The sequence below is a fragment of the Cibotium barometz genome, chromosome 33, assembly GCF_041138505.1.
Source record: "Cibotium barometz isolate CiBa-2024 chromosome 33, ASM4113850v1, whole genome shotgun sequence".
NCBI lineage: Eukaryota > Viridiplantae > Streptophyta > Polypodiopsida > Cyatheales > Cibotiaceae > Cibotium > Cibotium barometz.
In genome coordinates this window covers 47,412,359-47,430,164 of record NC_141078.1, presented here as the reverse complement: position 1 = coordinate 47,430,164, position 17,806 = coordinate 47,412,359, and the positions used below count along the sequence as shown (strand labels likewise).

At 43.7% G+C, this 17,806-nt stretch overlaps 1 protein-coding gene across 1 annotated transcript in view; it reads right to left on the bottom strand.

Moving 5' to 3' along the window:
* The window catches only part of SRD2 (snRNA activating complex family protein), a 117,358-nt gene that overhangs the window by 42,469 nt on the left and 57,083 nt on the right, over positions 1-17,806 (bottom strand). Inside the window, exon 6 of the mRNA XM_086773348.1 lies at positions 3,851-3,938. Coding sequence (XP_086629474.1) covers positions 3,851-3,938 — 88 coding nt within the window. The remainder of the gene's footprint in view (positions 1-3,850; positions 3,939-17,806) is intronic.

Here is a 17,806-nt window from a genome sequence, read left to right as displayed (position 1 = left end):
TAGCAAAACGATGCATATGAGGATGCTGAAAACAGTATGAATGTTGAAAACGCAAGGGGAACTGGAGGCTGAATATGGTACATGCTACGTTTTACTGCATAGAGGCTCGATTCCTCATTGCTCAAGCGTTGATGCTCCTAGATGCTGATGAGGAAAACGTTGAAGGATGAGGTGCTGAATTCTGCAATCGCTTATGCTCCTTATGCTGAAGGCTCCAAGCGATGAGTGCTTCAAGGCTGTTTATGATCTGAATGAATAAATGGATGATATGCTCAGCTATTTTACAAGGGGTGCTGGTCGGCTGGCTACAGGACTGGCCGACTGCACTTGTCCAGGCAAAATATATAAATGATGTAAAAAATGCCCAATAAATGCTATAAAATATGAGAATAATACTCCATAAATTCTGATGACTGCTAAATGATATCTGAAGGCTTCTGCAATGGTCTAGATGGCCTACCTACATATGGAATGAATGCTATGCATAAATGCACACATGTCCTGATGAAAACTCTAAGGCTTCTCCTGACTCTACATGCATGAATGCATCTCTTCAAGTGGGTTAAGGGACTTGGACTGACTGAGTGTCTAAGGCTGAGAATGACCTGCGTAGCTCGTGCCTGACTTATCCTAGACTAAGGATTACAATGGGGTCACGGCGTACGACAATTATCATCCTAAAAGGTGCTAATATTGTACAATGTTGCACTAATGATGATGAGCCATCTTGTCATCGTGCACTACAGTGCAGAGTGCATGTGACACAAGCTCTGATACCAATTGTTGGGATCATGGTGGCTCATAGATGATGAGAAATCTCATGGTTAAGACAAAATTAACATGCTAATCTAGAGGGTTAACCTAATCACAATATGATGAGCATAATGACACCAAGATGGGAGAGTGAGTTGAATTTGCATTAGATGTGTGCCTCTTAAATACGCTGAGTACAAGATGGATTAGCAAATGCCATAGTTCATTTCATACTCGTATGATTGGTGAAGCAAACGTTAGCAAATGTATGGTAAAATGACGTATGAAACTGGCCTATCATTCTTGCTCTGTTTTTTTAATAAAAAATTTGGGACTTTTTTGCTGAAAGTGACACCATGTGCTGGTCTGCACCCTGTAGGTATTAGGCTCGGGCTGTAAAGAACATGGACCTGAGGTTGGGCTGTGGGCACTATACTATGAAAAATCCCTACACTGTACCAATGTACTACACATACCTATTAGTACATATAGGACATAGCACATGTACTCTGTACATTCAAGTTTTCAGCCTTAAACTTTCAACTTTAAAGAGTCAAATTGTCAATATTTTTAAGTCCCAACACTCACATGCATATATAGCCACAAATTTAGGCCACATACGGAACTTCACCACGAGCTAAATCATACCTATCATTCTCCCTAACGTATGGCAGTATGAAACGTATGATATGAACTATGGCAAATGCTAATCATGCTTAGTAGCTTAACAAAGTCAATGATGCTCTCCACAAATCTCTCCATGATTCTCTCCCTAGAATCTCTCCATGATTGTAGCCTCCACATGCCTTAGATTCTAGCTTCCAAAGTCAACAAATAAGGTTGCCTTTAATGCTCCTGGCTCCTAGTACACCTCATGGATTCTTTCACCTTTACTGGCACAGTTTACAATAACTGCGAGATTCTAACCTTTGACAAATGACCTAAGGCTTATGCTCTACATCCATAAATCCCAAGTACATCAATTTGTCCAATAACATCGACATCATGTACCATCCCAAGGCTATCCCAGCTTATGTTATTTTTTCACACATTTTTTCTTTTCCATAGTTGAATATTCATTATGGATACTTTGCATTAAATTTGATCTCACATACCCTTAAGGTGTTTTGTGGACATTAATCTCTCTCTCTCTCTCATCAGCTCCAGATCCACGACATGCTCCATCGCCATCGAGCTACCTTTCCACGTGACATAGCAGAGGCAGACCTCTCAGCCATACTCATTAGCCCCATGCTTGATTTTTGGAGAGTGGTATACCATCTACTAGAAGCTAATGCTGCTCTCATGTCTCTATGTTCTTAGTATTCCATGATGTGTTTCCATGGACAGTTTTGTATCACCCCAGTGAGATAGCTATGTTTATGTTTTGTTTCTGTTTTATTTTCCATTCCATGATGAGATATGCCATGGACATTATTGTATCACTTTGGTCTCATAGGCCCATTGGGTCTTTAGTAGACGCTTAATATATCTTTCTTTCTTTCTTTCTTCCTCTCATACACGAGACATGGGTGTCTCTGTCAGAGAATGGTAAGAAGTGTGAGTTCTACAGAGATCACTTCTTGAGACTCTCCGAGAATGGATTCTTTGAGATCCCGGGATACATGCAGATACACATGTCACATGCTATGCGTATCACGATCAACCAGCTCAGGTATCCTCCCACCGCCTCAAAGTAGAGACTGGCTGAGCTGAGGAAGCAAGACTTCATAAGCCTTTAAGGAAGGCAAGAATGTATCCAAAGATTTCCAATAGGTATTATGGGCTGTTCCGTATCACACAAAAGATCAATGAAGTGGCTTTTCACACTTGCATTGCCGAAATGCTTTTCATGTTAGCCACTTGAAGAGGTATATGGGACCCACAGCCACTAGTCTTGTTTTTGAAGATCCAGCTTGAGAGGTACTATGACATGGGAGATTGCAGTTCATAAGGAGCGAAGGCGCTACCTTGTGAAATTAAAAATTATCCAGTCATTGATGCAAAATGGTTGGATAAGAATTACTTCAAGGAGTGTCAGGTCTTTCTTGAAACGTATTTGGAAGCTTTTCAATTAAGGATAACTCTTTACCATTTAGAAGCTTGGAAAAGAGGGGAGGGAGAGCAAATTAGCTAATGATCCACGTGAGTATCATGAGTTTGGATAACTATGCCCGTGAACCCCATGAGCGTTGACTTCGAGTCATTTGGCGAGACTCCCAGACAGGGTTTCATATCTGAGGATCTTAAACTGTCTCTTGCTGGAATCACGACTTTGAGCCTGGAATAGATCGTGTCTACAAGGGATGCCTTGGACACATGTCCTAGTCTCTCCTGATGCAAAATCGCCTTTCCCGATTAAGTGGTCACAGGATTGCTGTAATTGGACACCTTATTAACTGTAAATATGGACAAGTAGTCTCCAAGCTATCTTCACCTTCTTATGATTTCTTGGACCATCTACAGCCTCCTCTCTCAAGATGACAATGGCTAATGAAAATCTTGTCCCCGTCAAGACTCACAGAAAACTACGTAACCAAAAAGACGAATGAAAGTTCCTGTGCTCATAAAAATCTTCCTAGTGTATGTACGGTGGTCTTACCCTCCTTTCCACACAAGGCAGTTTCCCTTTACAAATTCTACCTAGTTTCTAAACTGGTAATTTCACGCATGTTCCCAAAATCTTAAAACACTTCACCCTCTAGAAACCACATCTCTTTCACTTGGTCAGTTTACTTATTTTGTCTTTTATCAAAGAACCATATCTTTGCAAAACAACCATTCTAAAGTTGCCTAAAGCAAATTCACATGCAAGAAAGAATTGAAGATCATTTTCACAAGATTTTGAGCCAGTTTTACATCCCCAATTAAATCCTGAATTCAAACTACACATCCTCCACTCACATTGGTTAGATCAGAAGAAAAATAAACACAAGAAAAGCAAATCTTGACATTAAACCAAAGTATATACAAAGAAAATATGTACAGGATCAACCATGTTAGAAACAGACACTAAACCAAGTAACTAGTATCACACAAAACCCGATATTATAATATGTGCTTAAAAGTTAAGTCTAAAATCGAGCTGAAAAATCACCTTTATAGGAGAGAGAAAGAAATTTAATGCCTGCATTCTTCTGTTGCTTCTCAATTGGACTGGCACTGCTCCTTGCTGATTCTTTAAACTGAAGACATGAGTGCACACTTGAGGCGTCAGTAACTAAGTCAACACACAATAGACCAACACAAATAAAGACCAAAAAAAAAAAACTTTCTAAAACAAAGCAGAGATTGCATAGTTACTGACCAAAAACCCAAGAAAACTAGCTAGAATCTAGAGTCTGATGACATTTCAGATCAACTTTAAGACCCAAATAGAACTTCCTTAAATCAACTCCCAACAGAGCCTACACTTTGCAAAGTAATCGTGACAGTAAAATGCATGAAGCCACTTTCTCTAGGTGCATGGCCTGAGAAGCTCATGGCATGCATCATTGAGGAGAACCTGGTCACCGCTTTTTCTGTTGGCACTAGTTTGGGTATCAAGAAAGAGTCCCGTGGTACAGAAAAACCTTATTTGGTATACATCATAGTTACCACATGTTTCATGAACGTACCCAGGGAAACGTTTCATACAGAGGGGGAGTACAAGCTCCAAATAAAAACTGTACCAGCATTATTTCATTCTTAAAAGCATCAAAACATAGAAAATTCAAAATATGCATCATTTACACTGAAAAGCGTTAAGACTCAAACTTCCAACTTCTGCCTCCAGAAACACTACTCACAGTTCATTGTTGTTGCTCGCTGCCTGCGCAGTTGTCAGTAACAAGGTTTGGAGTCTAGCAGGTAAATGCTAGAGCCCTATCCAACTTTCCAAGCCCCAAGCCCAATTTCCAAGTTTATGAAAAGTCAATACAAACATCGATGTTTCATTATTCATACAAACTTATAACAACAAAATTAGGAAACCAAGATATCTAAGTAAACTATAGTGAAAGTCAAAAACCAAGATAGTGCTCTAAAAAGAGCCAAAAATAGGAATCCATAGGACTCATGTACAAATGTTATGACTCGTACACATAATCCGTGGACCAATCACCAGTGACCAAACTAATGGATACAAAATCAAAGTGAAGGCTCAAGCCTCTATATCCTCCAAGCCTCAACATCCTCCATCTTCTCATCACCTCATGCCTCAATGTCCTCATATGGCTTTGACTTAGTATCATGAGCGGATGAAGCCTCCGAAAGGTAGATCAAGCTCAGCTGCAGTACTCGTCTCTCCTGCTGCACTCATACTAGCACCTCTTGCCATGCATGTGCTCGTGTGACACGAGCTCGTGCCATCATGTCCTTATAGAGCACGGCATAGATGTCACACCCGAGGCACCCTTCGCTTTCTCTATGTCGATTTTGTCTACCTTCACCAAGCAAGGCTCTATGGGATTGTCTCTTTGCTAAGTGAGACAGAGGTTGCATAGGCAAAACACCAATTGTTACAAGTCAACAGTAGACAATCGATTCCTCTTCTTTGCATGAAAGAGGGTCCCTTCCTGGAGTTGAGCCGGAGTGCGCTCAACAAGATCATTAGGATGGATATCGTTCAGCTACACATAGCACGCACATGGATCACACCGGCCGTACCACTAGGGACGAAGATGGCTTTCTACCGAGAGCATCTTCTCCATTTATCCCCTAATGGTTTTGTTGTCCGCCCGAGGTACATGGACATTCAGCTCTCTCATGGAGTCAGATGTGCTATTGGCCAAATCCGCACGTCTTCACATCAGCTAAGGACAGAGACCAGTCAATATGGAGCCGTCTCCCTTCCCCCTACGGATTGGATTTGCCAAACTGAGGAGCATTACATATGTCGGTGCCTAGTGTACTATGAGATCCGAGGGCGCTTTCATTGTGTCATGTGCATCCGTTCATCCCAATGCTCATACACATGTATATTCTCATTAGCAAATATATGGGTAGATTTAGGGGAAGATTTAGAGCAGATTTTGCAGCCCTACAAGCTCCCGGAAGTGCCCAAAACATAGCCCAATGGTTGGGACACCTTTTGGGCATAGTTTGGACACAAAATATGACTGTTTGGACAATGTTTTGTGGGAAAAATAGGCAAAACCGACTTGATTACGAATTCATTCCTTTTTCCTATAAATAGGATCATTAGGCATTCATTAGAATCATCATTCAAAGATCAAGAGGATCCATTTGTCAAAGTCTGCAAGGCAGCAAGGACACAGTGGTGGATCCACAGGAGCTTCTCTTGTTCGATTGCAAGTAGAGGGCTGCAAGGATCTTTCGTATGCATCCTGAAGCTGTGAATCAGCAAGATCATTGTATATATAGCATGTTTTGGCAATATACAATAGATTAGGTCTCTCTCTCCCTCTCTTTTGTGTCTTTGCTAAACATAGGATTAGCGTTATCTTCTTTGCTCACCGTTAATCATGAACACGCTTCCGCAATGCATGTTACATTGGTATCAGAACTTAGGTCATCCTAGGACAATTCTTAGCTTATATTTGGTGCATGCTAAATTAGGGTTTCTGAAATTAGGGTTTGCATTTTAGGGTTTACGAGCAAGATTAGGGTTTGCGTTTTTGCGTTAAATCTGCGTTTTTGCATCAACTTTTTGCTCATTTTCAGCATAGTATAGTGCTAGAAAGTCTAGTTTTCAGCCTAGCATGATCCTAGGGAGTTTAGAAAGCATATAGAAGTCTAGAGTTAGGGTTTTTGGGCTGATTACAACAGAAAAAACAGCAAAATAATATCATGAGTTCAGAGGCAATGGACGATGACTTTCTCACGACTTTGCAGAGTCGTCGGAGACAGGAAGATGAACGATACAAAAGGGAACAAGAACACTATCTCAGTATTCACCAAGAGCTCAAGTCAATCAAGACCTAGACAAGCCAAGGAGATTGCTAAGCAAAGGGGTGGACTTCTGAAGGTCAAGGGGAGGGATTTCCCAGCCAAGAAAAGGTCAAGAATTCTGTATTTGCTTTCAGTTTTCTCATCATTCTAATAAAGCAAATACACCATCCGTGGTGGGGGCCCTACGGAGAGTAATTGGGACCCAATACTGTGTCCTCTCCATCTCTCCCTCTCTCTCTCTATTTTCTGCAGTTCTCCTTTCAAGTTTGTGCGTTAATTTCCGTCGCGAAAAGAGTGGATTACCCCAGTGCTCCAAGCTTAGCAAAAGGGGATGTCATGTGCATCCGTTCATCCCAATGCTCATAGACATGTATATTCTCATTAGTAAATATATGGGTAGATTTAGGGGCAGATTTTGTTGGGGTAAAGGCATTATGCCCACCCTTGTAGTGTGTACAAGCCCATAAGTTATAGTACATAGTACACTTAGTACTTTTAATGTACTAAGTGCACTATGTGTACTAGTGCAAATATACATGTGTGATAGGGGAGTCACACACTCATACATACTATGAGTTAACTTATCCCTATATGTCTCTCTCTCTCTTCTTCTCTCTGTGTATGTCTCCCACATGAAACCCTAACTCAGCTCCCTTCAACTGGTATCAGAGCCTGCTAGACTGCCTGGACCTGCCCGCCTTCGAGCTACTGTGGATGGACCTGTGTTCACCTTCGAAAGCTGCTCTGGACGGACTTGCTTGTGTTTTCTTGTGAAATGCTGCCTGTCGCTGCACAGTGGGCCGGACAACCTGGGAGAGCTTGCTATCGTACAACTGTGGGTGAAGCGAAGGGTTTTACATCACACGAGCCGGCAGAGCTGTGAAGCGCTTGAAAGCGCATGAGCTGAAAATCGTGCGCCTGTGTGCGCTTACAGGTTTGACTCCAACGCGGCCGGCACAAAAGTCATCGCCGTCGACCATCAGCCGGGAGGAGTAGCCGGGACAGCCGTGGGGCAGCGTCAACAGCCGTGAGACGCCGACTCGATAGCACAACTCAGTCCCCCACGAAGCTTCGAAAAAGTCACCTGCCGTGTATTCGCCACGCTCACGTCGATTAGTTCGCTTGCCCCTCAGAGTCGGATTGCAGGGAGGTGCGCATGTCACAACTGGACCGAGGGACATTTCACAGCTTCCCGTCGTCTACTGTGTTGCACGCCTGTTCAGCCTGGAGAAGAAGCGTTGGGCAACACTGTGTGTCCCTGTGTTGAACCAGTGTGTGCCCCTCCCCTGCGACCTTCAAAGGCCAATCAGTATTTCAGACTGTAGCAGCATCAGCACTTCCCCCCCCTTCCTGTAAAACAGAAATTTTCAGAGGTACATGCTTCAATTTTTTTTTGGGATTTGCAATTGAGCAGGTACAATTATCAATTGAGCAGGTACAGGTGCCAAATTGCTCAAATTTTGAGCAAAATTGGCAAAATAGGGTGACATTGGTCACATTCAGGATCAATTTGCAGGAAATTGGATGTCAAAATTTAGGGCTTTTGATGTAATTGTGCCATTGGGCATTCATATATGCTATATGATGTGAGCAATCTCACATTTGGGCCAAAATTGCAAGAAATTGAAGTGCAGATCAAAGGGGCTTTTGTGCCGATTGGGTTGATTTGCATGCAGGCATTGGCATTTGATGCTTTGGGAAATGTGTTGATGCCTGTCAAGCACTCAATGTGCCTGTAAATCAAGGGGCTTTTATGTATTGGATGTATATGTGGCCAAGGGGAAGCACTGTGAAGACTCTCGATGCCTTCATGTGCGTTAATGTACCATGTATGATCAGAAATTGATCTTAAATCAAGGGGCTTTTCAAGATTGCATGCTTGTTGAGCTTGGCAAAGCAGCAGGCAAGACTTTTATGCCTTGAATCCTCAGAAATCCACTTGCAGTCAAGGGGCTTTTGCCCGATTTCTGTTCGGGACTGTTGTATGCAGTGGTGGGAACTGTAAAAGTCTGATTTTCACTCATTTGGACAGCCAGGATAGCATTTATTGCTATTGTACTTGTTGGTACAGATTTGGTACAACTTTGTACAAGTTTTGGCATGGCTGTACACTGATTTGAGTGAGGAAAAGGTTCAATTTCAGCTGTTGTACTTGCCGGTACAGGTTTGGTACATCATTGGTGAGCACTTAGTACTGCTGTACAGTACTTTGGAAGGGGAACAGAGCACATTTAAGGTGCTGTCCTAAATCTGCAGCAACCAGATTTTGGTGATTTTATCACATACAGTGGGAGTAGAGTTACATTCGTGCTTCCGCAGTGGGAGATAAACTTTGGGAGAACAACTGTGAGCACTTTGTGTGCTTTGGTGCAGTGTTTGCACATCTTGCAGGGAGTCAGGCATTGACTGTGAGACAGGTTGCATATTGCTATGGCAACCACAGGTGAGAGCTCTTCATTGCTTCACATCAAGAAGCTTGAAGGCTCACACAATTATGACATTTGGCAAACCCAGTGCTATAATGTGTTGCTCCAGAAGAAGCAGCACAAGCCCATCAAAGAAAGGGACGTAATGCCCGCTTCTCTTACTACTGAAGAATGGGAAGATATGGATGAGCTGGCAAGATCTACTATCATGTTGTCTGTGTCAGACTCTTTACTTTTCAGCATTCGTGAAGAGAAGACAGCTTGGGGAATGTGCCAAAGATTGCAAGACTTGTATGCCCAGCAAAGTGCCTCAAGCAAAGTGTATTGGTTGAAGAAACTCATAGGTCTTCAAATGAAGGAAGGGGCGTCTATGACAGCCCATCTAAATGAGTTTAATGGTGTTGTCAGCCATGTAATCAATCAAAAGTTGGATGATGAGTTCAAAGCCACCTTTCTCTTATGCACTTTGCCACAGAGTTGGGACACATTCAGGACAGCCACTAGCAATTCAAATGCTATGCTGTCATATGCAGATGTGGAGGGTGCTCTCCTTCAAGAGGAGATGAACAGGAAAAACAACTCTGTTGGAAAGTCCAATGCAATGAATGCACGTGGGAGATCCCAGCAAAGGGGTAAAAGCCAAGAACGGGGAAGGAGCAAGTCTCGCTCCAAAAAGGACTTGGAATGCCATTATTGTGGCAAGAAGGGACACTTCAAAAAGCAATGCTACAAATGGAAGAATGATCAAAAGGAAAAGGGCAAAGGCAAAGACAAAGACAAAGATGAAGCCAAAGAAGCAAAGCCAAAGGGCAAAAGTGGAGTCAAGATTGAAGAAGTCAATGTGTCACATGCAGGTGACAGTTCACTTGATGGCCATTCACTTCTTGCAGGAGATGGTCATGGTATGCACTCATGGATCATTGATTCAGGTGCCTCCTTTCATGTCACAGGTTGCAGAGACTTGTTTGTCAGGTATATTGCTGGCAATGAAGGAGTAGTTTATTTGGGTGACAACCATGCATGCAAGATTCTTGGCATAGGTGATGTGAGGCTTGTGTTTTCAGATGGCTCACAGCTTATGCTCCATGATGTCAGGCATGTGCCTGAGATCAAGAAGAACCTGCTTTCTACTGGACAGCTTGATGATGCTATGGACACTCTTTACTTCATGCATGCTGGTGTTTGTCACCATGCTAATGTAAATGCAACCGAGCTGCCGGAAATCTCTATGTGGCATAGCCGGTTGGGACACATGAGTGTCAAAGGAATGGAGCAATTGTCTCGTTTTGGTTACTTGCCTTCTCTAAAGTTCTCAAGTTTTCAGCTTTGTGAGCATTGTATATATGGCAGGCAACTCCAGTGCCCCCACAAGAAAGCTCTTGGACAGAAAGATACTCAGTTAGAGCTTGTGCATACAGATGTATGTGAGATGCCTCAGCTTTCTTTGGGAGGGGCAAAATATTTTGTGTCTTTTATTGATGATGCCACACGCAAGGTGTGGGTTTATCCTCTTCGTTTGAAGAGTGATACATTCTCAGTGTTTGAGAAGTTTGTTGCTCTTGTTGAGAATCAAACTGGCAAAACACTGAAGGCTTTGCGTTCCGACAATGGTGGAGAGTATATGTCCAAACAGTTTCAGGACTTTTGTGATGCTAAAGGCATCAAGAGGGAGCTCTCTACTCCTTGTGATCCTCCACAAAACGGGACAGCAGAGAGGATGAACAAGACCATTCAGGAGAAGGTCCGTTCTATGTTGTCAAATGCTGCGTTACCTCATGGTTTTTGGGCTGAAGCTGTTATGACAGCCATTCATCTTATAAACAGGTCACCTAACACGAGGCTTGGTGGGAAAGTGCCACAGGAAGTATGGACAGGGAAGCCTCCGTCCTACAAGCACTTGAGAGTGTTTAGTTGCGTTGCGTACGTGCACATACGCAGGGAAATACGCACCAAACTTGATCCTAAGTCTCACAAATGCATATTCCTAGATATGGCGACAGAGGTGAAATGGGGTATAGACTTTGGAATCCAGTGAATAGAAAGATTATACGCAACAATGATGTCATTTTTTATGAAACATGCATGTATAAGGAGCTTGCAAGGCAACAGGAGCCTGGCAGAGTCATCTTTGATGATGATGGACATCATGGACAACAACCAAGGGCTGTAAATCAGCCATTACAGCATCAAAACCAGCCCTTAAATGGTGCTGAAAATGGTCCAAATGGACAGCCAAAGTTGGCAGAAGATATCCCTATGGATATCCCACAGTTAGAGGAGATACCGGGCATGATTTTTCAACCTTATGGCATGGAACAGGAGCCACCAATCGGTGATATGCAGGCTGGACAGCAACCTGCAAATGATGGTCATTGGGTACGGAGGTCCACAAGACCCTCCAAAGCCCCTGACAGGTTTGTTCCAGGGGTTGACTACTTGATGCTCACTGACTGTGGGGAGCCGTCATGTTATAAGGAGGCTTTACAGAGGGCAGACAAGGCTCTATGGGAGCGTGCTATGAAGTCAGAGATGGATTCTCTACACAAAAATGGAACATGGAAGTTGGTGCATTTGCCTACAGGCAAGAAGGTTTTGCCATGCAAGTGGGTTTACAGGCTCAAAGTTGCACCTGATGCAAAGCCAAGATACAAAGCCAGGTTAGTGGCTAAGGGCTTCAAGCAGGAATACGGTGTGGACTTTGATGAGATCTTCTCTCCAGTGGTCAAAATGACCACACTTGGAGCTGTATTAGCTTTGGTTGCTCATGATGATCTGGATTTGATTCAGATGCATGTGAAGACTGCTTTTCTTCACAGTGATCTCCATGAGGAGATATATATGCAACAGCCAGAGAGTTATGCAGTGAATGGAAAGGAGAAGCTTGTATGCAAGCTGAAAAAGAGTCTTTATGGGCTAAAACAGGCACCAAGGGAATGGTATCATAAATCTGATACATTCATGAAATCACAGGATTTCAGGAGAAGTGACATAGATCACTGCTTATACACCAAGAAAGCTTTGGATGGCAGTCTATTGATCCTCATCTTGTATGTTGATGATATGTTGATTGCCGGGAAATCTCATAAAGAGATGTATGCCTTGAAGAAGAGGCTGCATCAAACCTTTGATATGAAGGATTTGGGTGATGCAAATCACATTTTGGGTATGCGGATACTTCGGGACAGAAATCAGCATGTGTTGTATTTGTCTCAGAAGGAATACACTGGCAAAGTTTTGCAGAGGTTCAATGTGGACGAAGAAGACTAGTACTCCTTTACCTCCATATGCGAAACTCAGTGCTATGGACAGCCCATAGTCGGATAGTGACAGGGCTGATATGGCCAAGATTCCGTATGCTTCAGCTTGTGGCAGTCTCATGTATGCCATGGTTGCTACTAGGCCGGACATTGCATTTGCAGTGGGAGTGGTTTCTAGATACATGGCCAACCCTGGCAAGAAGCATTGGGAAGCAGTGAAAGGTGTCATGAGATACCTGAAGGGCACACAGGATATGTGCATTTGTTTTGGGAAACAGGATGCATTAGTGCATGGTTACACGGATTCGGATTATGCCGGTCATCCAGATAACCGGAAGTCTACTACCGGTTATGTGTTTACATTCACAGGAGGTGCTGTGTCATGGATATCCAGGATGCAGAAGTGCACTGCCTTATCTACTACAGAGGCCGAGTATATTGCAACCACAGAGGCTTGCAAGGAGGCATTATGGCTATCTCGGTTAGTGGTTGATTTGGGCTATACAGGGGATATTCCATTGTTGCATTGTGACAGTCAGAGTGCCATCCAGTTGGCAAAGAACCCTGTCTTTCATGCAAAGACGAAGCATGTGGATGTGAAGTATCACTTCATCAGAGAGGTGATAGAGAACAAGCAAATTCAGCTTGTTAAGATTCATACGGATGACAACCCGGCTGATCTGTTGACAAAGAGTTTGCCTCCGGAGCGGTTTGCTCATTGCAGACACTTGATGGGCATTGGATGAGACCAATTTTAGCCTTGATATGGCCTTGTATACTATCATGTACATGCTGATTTTTCTTTTCCTTCATTTAAGGACACTTTGCCTTTAAGTGGGAGGTTGTTGGGGTAAAGGCATTATGCCCACCCTTGTAGTGTGTACAAGCCCATAAGTTATAGTACATAGTACACTTAGTACTTTTAATGTACTAAGTGCACTATGTGTACTAGTGCAAATATACATGTGTGATAGGGGAGTCACACACTGAATCAAGGGGTAGACAAGCCAAGGAGATTGCTAAGCAAAGGGGTTGACTTCTGAAGGTCAAGGGCAGGGATTTCCCAGCCAAGAAAAGGTCAAGAATTCTGTATTTGCTTTCAGTTTTCTCATCATTCTAATAAAGCAAATACACCATCCGTGGTGGGGGCCCTACAGAGGGTAATTGGGACCCAATACTCTGTCCTCTCCATCTCTCCCTCTCTCTCTCTATTTTCTGCACTTCTCCTTTCAAGTTTGTGCGTTAATTTCCGTCGCGAAAAGAGTGGATTACCCCAATGCTCCAAGCTTAGCAAAAGGGGATGTCATGTGCATCCGTTCATCCCAATGCTCATAGACATGTATATTCTCATTAGCAAATATATGGGTAGATTTAGGGGCAGATTTTGCAGCCCTACAAGCTCCCGGAAGTGCCCAAAACATAGCCCAATGGTTGGGACACCTTTTGGGCATAGTTTGGACACAAAATATGACTGTTTGGATAATGTTTTGTGGGAAAAATAGGCAAAACCGACTTGATTACGAATTCATTCCTTTTTCCTATAAATAGGATCATTAGGCATTCATTAGAATCATCATTCAAAGATCAAGAGGATCTATTTGTCAGAGTCTGCAAGGCAACAAGGACTTAGTGGTGGATCCACAGGAGCTTCTCTTGTTCGATTGCAAGTAGAGGGTTGCAAGGATCTTTGGTACGCATCATGAAGCTGTGAATCAGCAAGATCATTGTATATATAGCATGTTTAGGCAATATACAGTAGATTAGGTCTCTCTCTCCCTCTCTTTTGTGTCTTTGCTAAACATAGGATTAGTGTTATCTTCTTTGCTTAGCGTTAATCATGAACACGCTTCCGCAACGCATGTTACACATTGCCTCTTCCGAGATGGATTTGGGCCATTGTCCAGAGTGATGGACTACTCAGACCAACGTTGCCTTCGGCTTTTTCTCCTCGAGCTAGGCAAACACCGAGACCACATCCTACGCTCCAGACAGGGGGGACATGTCCGAGACATAGGCCAACGCACCTGTACCAACTTCTTCAAAGCAGCAACGACCCCGCGCACCGTTGACCGTGGACTGGGCCCACACAGCCACCTCGAGGAATCACCCTGGACAAAGCTGGAGAGCTATGTAGAGCACGGCGTTCACGACCCACGGGGCTGCGGCCCCAACCGAGACATTATCAGAGGCTACAGGCGATATTGGCACGAGCTCAGCGCTTCAACTGGTATATGCTAGATCGACCTATGTGAGACATCTATCTTAGCTGCTTCCCATAGCCTACCATTTTTCCAGCTCCACACTTTTATTAGATATGCCTTTTTTTGGCAGTTGTATCAGGCCACTACTTCCTCTTTGGCCACATGTTATAGCTAGTTGTTTTCCAATTTATGCTTTTCATTTTCTACTAGGGAAATTTAGTTTCCTTGAGTTTTGGATGTATTGGTACTTTAGTCTCATAGGCTACTTTGGCCTCTTGTAGACGTTAATATATCTTTCTTTCTCACAAGAACCTAAACTGCAATGTTATGAGGACTCTGATGGAAGTTGCAAGTACTAAGTACATTGTAATTAATAAATTATAGTGATTCGATTCTTGAGTCTTGACACTCACCGGATGCATAGTGTTGATCCTATATTTTTCCACTAGGAGACGGGATGAAGTTGAATATCTCATATAAGTTGTGGCCCTTCCAAAACCATGGTTGTCATTGCAATATATCAACGGCTCATCCTCTGTCTCAAGAGGCCACGCAATTCGACAAGCCAATCTCCATGACCGCCTCGTGTAAGTGTCTCCAAATGTACTCTCATGTGACAATTGTCCCTCCTGCAAATGCATCAATGGCATGAAAAAACATTGTTCCCTTACACGAGGACACCAAAATGTTATACACATTCATGTTTCTAACATATGTCCAACTATCACATAAGAGCCTATATTCCTGTTTTACCCAAGTTCTTTTCAATGGCTCCACCTCTAGCTACCTTGCAACGCTTCATAGCTCTTTTAAAAATAAGAATGTCCCTCATGCTCATACCCAATGCAAGTGAATGCTCTGATGGATTTCTTCCAACAGCATCCCTGCCTAATGCCAACATCTGACAAGCCATCCACCATCTCGTCTCGGAAAGCCCACCGCATCGCATCCACATTCAAGTGGCCAAAACGGAAGTGCCACAAATCACCGATCTGAGTGCCTGTCAGAGAGGAGAGTGCTGAGAGTTTGTAGATATCGTTCTCCACTCCGCCTTCCCAAACAACCTGGCCTGTTTTTCTGTCCCGTAGAGCAACAGAATGCTCCTCAAATTCCACCCGGAAGCCAGTCTTGCTAACCTCATGCACTAACAATAGATGAAAACCAAGTGCGGGGACGTAAAGAACACGAGAGGAATGCTTCCCCCCTTGGCCATCAAGAATATTGTCCATCATGTCCTCACTATGAATCGGTATAGTGAAATTGTCGCCAATGAAAATGGGACCTGATTGCCGTTTAAGATCATGTAAGAACTCATGGGAAGGAGTCATGTGCCTAGAAGCACCACTATCAAGAATCCACTCCCGAGTATCCCTGGCGGTGAAGCCAACTGTCTCCTCGCTCAAAGAAGATGAAGCATCTATGTCCAAAATCTCCAAGTGCACAAAGGTTGGAGTCTTTGCAGCTGAAGCTAAAGAATCAGCACTCTTCTCGGTATTCCGCTTAGGACACTTTCTCCAATAGTGGCCTTTCTCGCCACAATCATTACAGGTTCGCTCGGCCTTCAGTTTCTCACGGTCTGAACCAAGTGCACAAAGGCTGGTGTCTTTGCAGCTGAAGCTGAAGAATTAGCACTCTTCTCGATATTCCACTTAGGACACTTTCTCCAATAGTGGCCTTTCTCGCCACAATCGTTATAAGTTCGCTCGGCCTTTAGTTTCTCACGGTCTGAATCGGGCTTCTTCTCAGAAGACTTCTCCGATAAAGACTTCCCTTTGCCCTTATTGTTGCTGTTGTTACGGCCTTTCGACCGCTGGCCAGTCCAAGCCTCAAAACCTCCGCCTTGTGGAGGGTTCATAAAACGCTCTTCTTGGTCCAAGACCATTGGCACAAGCTCCTCCCATGTGATGATGCTGAGCCTGCCCCACTAGTGAGAGTACTGAGAGGGCAAATGAGACAACAACATAATGGCCATGTCCTTTGAAGATATCTCCTTCCCAGCCTGAAGAACCTCCTGCTGAAGAGCCTACGACTTGTTGATGTGCTCCCGCATCGTCGAAGACTTTGCAAGATTCATCACCCGCACCTGCACTTCCAAGGAGATCTGCTTCATGAGTGATACCCTGTTATACAGAGAAGCCAAGTGCTGCCAAATCCCTCTAGCCAGCGTCATATGCTTTATATGATTAATCACATGTGGTGTGCAATTAAGGAAGATGAAAGAATGCACACGGGCATTGGCCAACGTCATATGCTTTATATGATTAATCACATGTGGTGTGCAATTAAGAAAGATGAAAGAATGCACACGGGCATTGACACGATCCCATAATTGTGCCTGAGCCTCCCATTCTTTCTGTGTAGAGAGTAACTCCCCATCTTCCAACTCCGGCCATGGAACACCAACTACAATGAAATCAACGAAGTCATAAGACTCTAAGACAAACTCCATCATTACCTACCATATGTCGTAGTTGTTCCCGTCCAACTGTCTGTCCACCACGAATGTGGGGAGTGTAGGGATCTTCACGTGCTTCTCAGCCATCTCAAGCAAGTCTACCATCTCAAGGGTTGACAAGGTCTTGTGAAGGGAGGGTGGCTGGGAAAAAAAATAAAGAGGCTACAAATAGTATGCAAGGTGGCTGTCCAACGGTGATGGCCACCTTCTACCCAATCTCCAAGTCCTGAACAGCCCAAGCAATCTCCAATCAACACCACAAATCAACAAACCCTCGAGGTCCCACTGTCTCCAAGCTTCAAGCCACATGGGGCTATGATACCATGTCAGAATGCGCAGCGGAAATGAAGACAACTACTGTAGATAGAAAAATGCAGATGAGAGAGGACAGAGAAGCTATATAAACTCTACATATACACTAGAAAATCTCGGTAATGGTACAAAACAAGTGTGGAGGGCCAAGGCCATTTTATATGGCCCCACGGTGCCGATCGGCCAGCCCAAAACAGGCCGACAGTAGCCAGAGATGCTTATAACCAGCACCCACGATAGTTGACTAGAAAAAAATGCAGTCGGCTAGATCTGAACCAGGTCAGGTAGCAACTCCTCCGGTCAACCAACAGAAGATGACAGCCAACAACCCTCCCACAGCCAGAAAAAATAAAAAAATACATGAAAAGTGAGGAAAAATGGGGGGACACCAAAAATCGGCAAGCACACCCACAACAGAGATCCCGGTGTAATGTACAGACAGGAGATGACTGCTAACAACATGGGCCCACATAGCATCTGTCATGTGCATGCACATGCACGTGCACATCC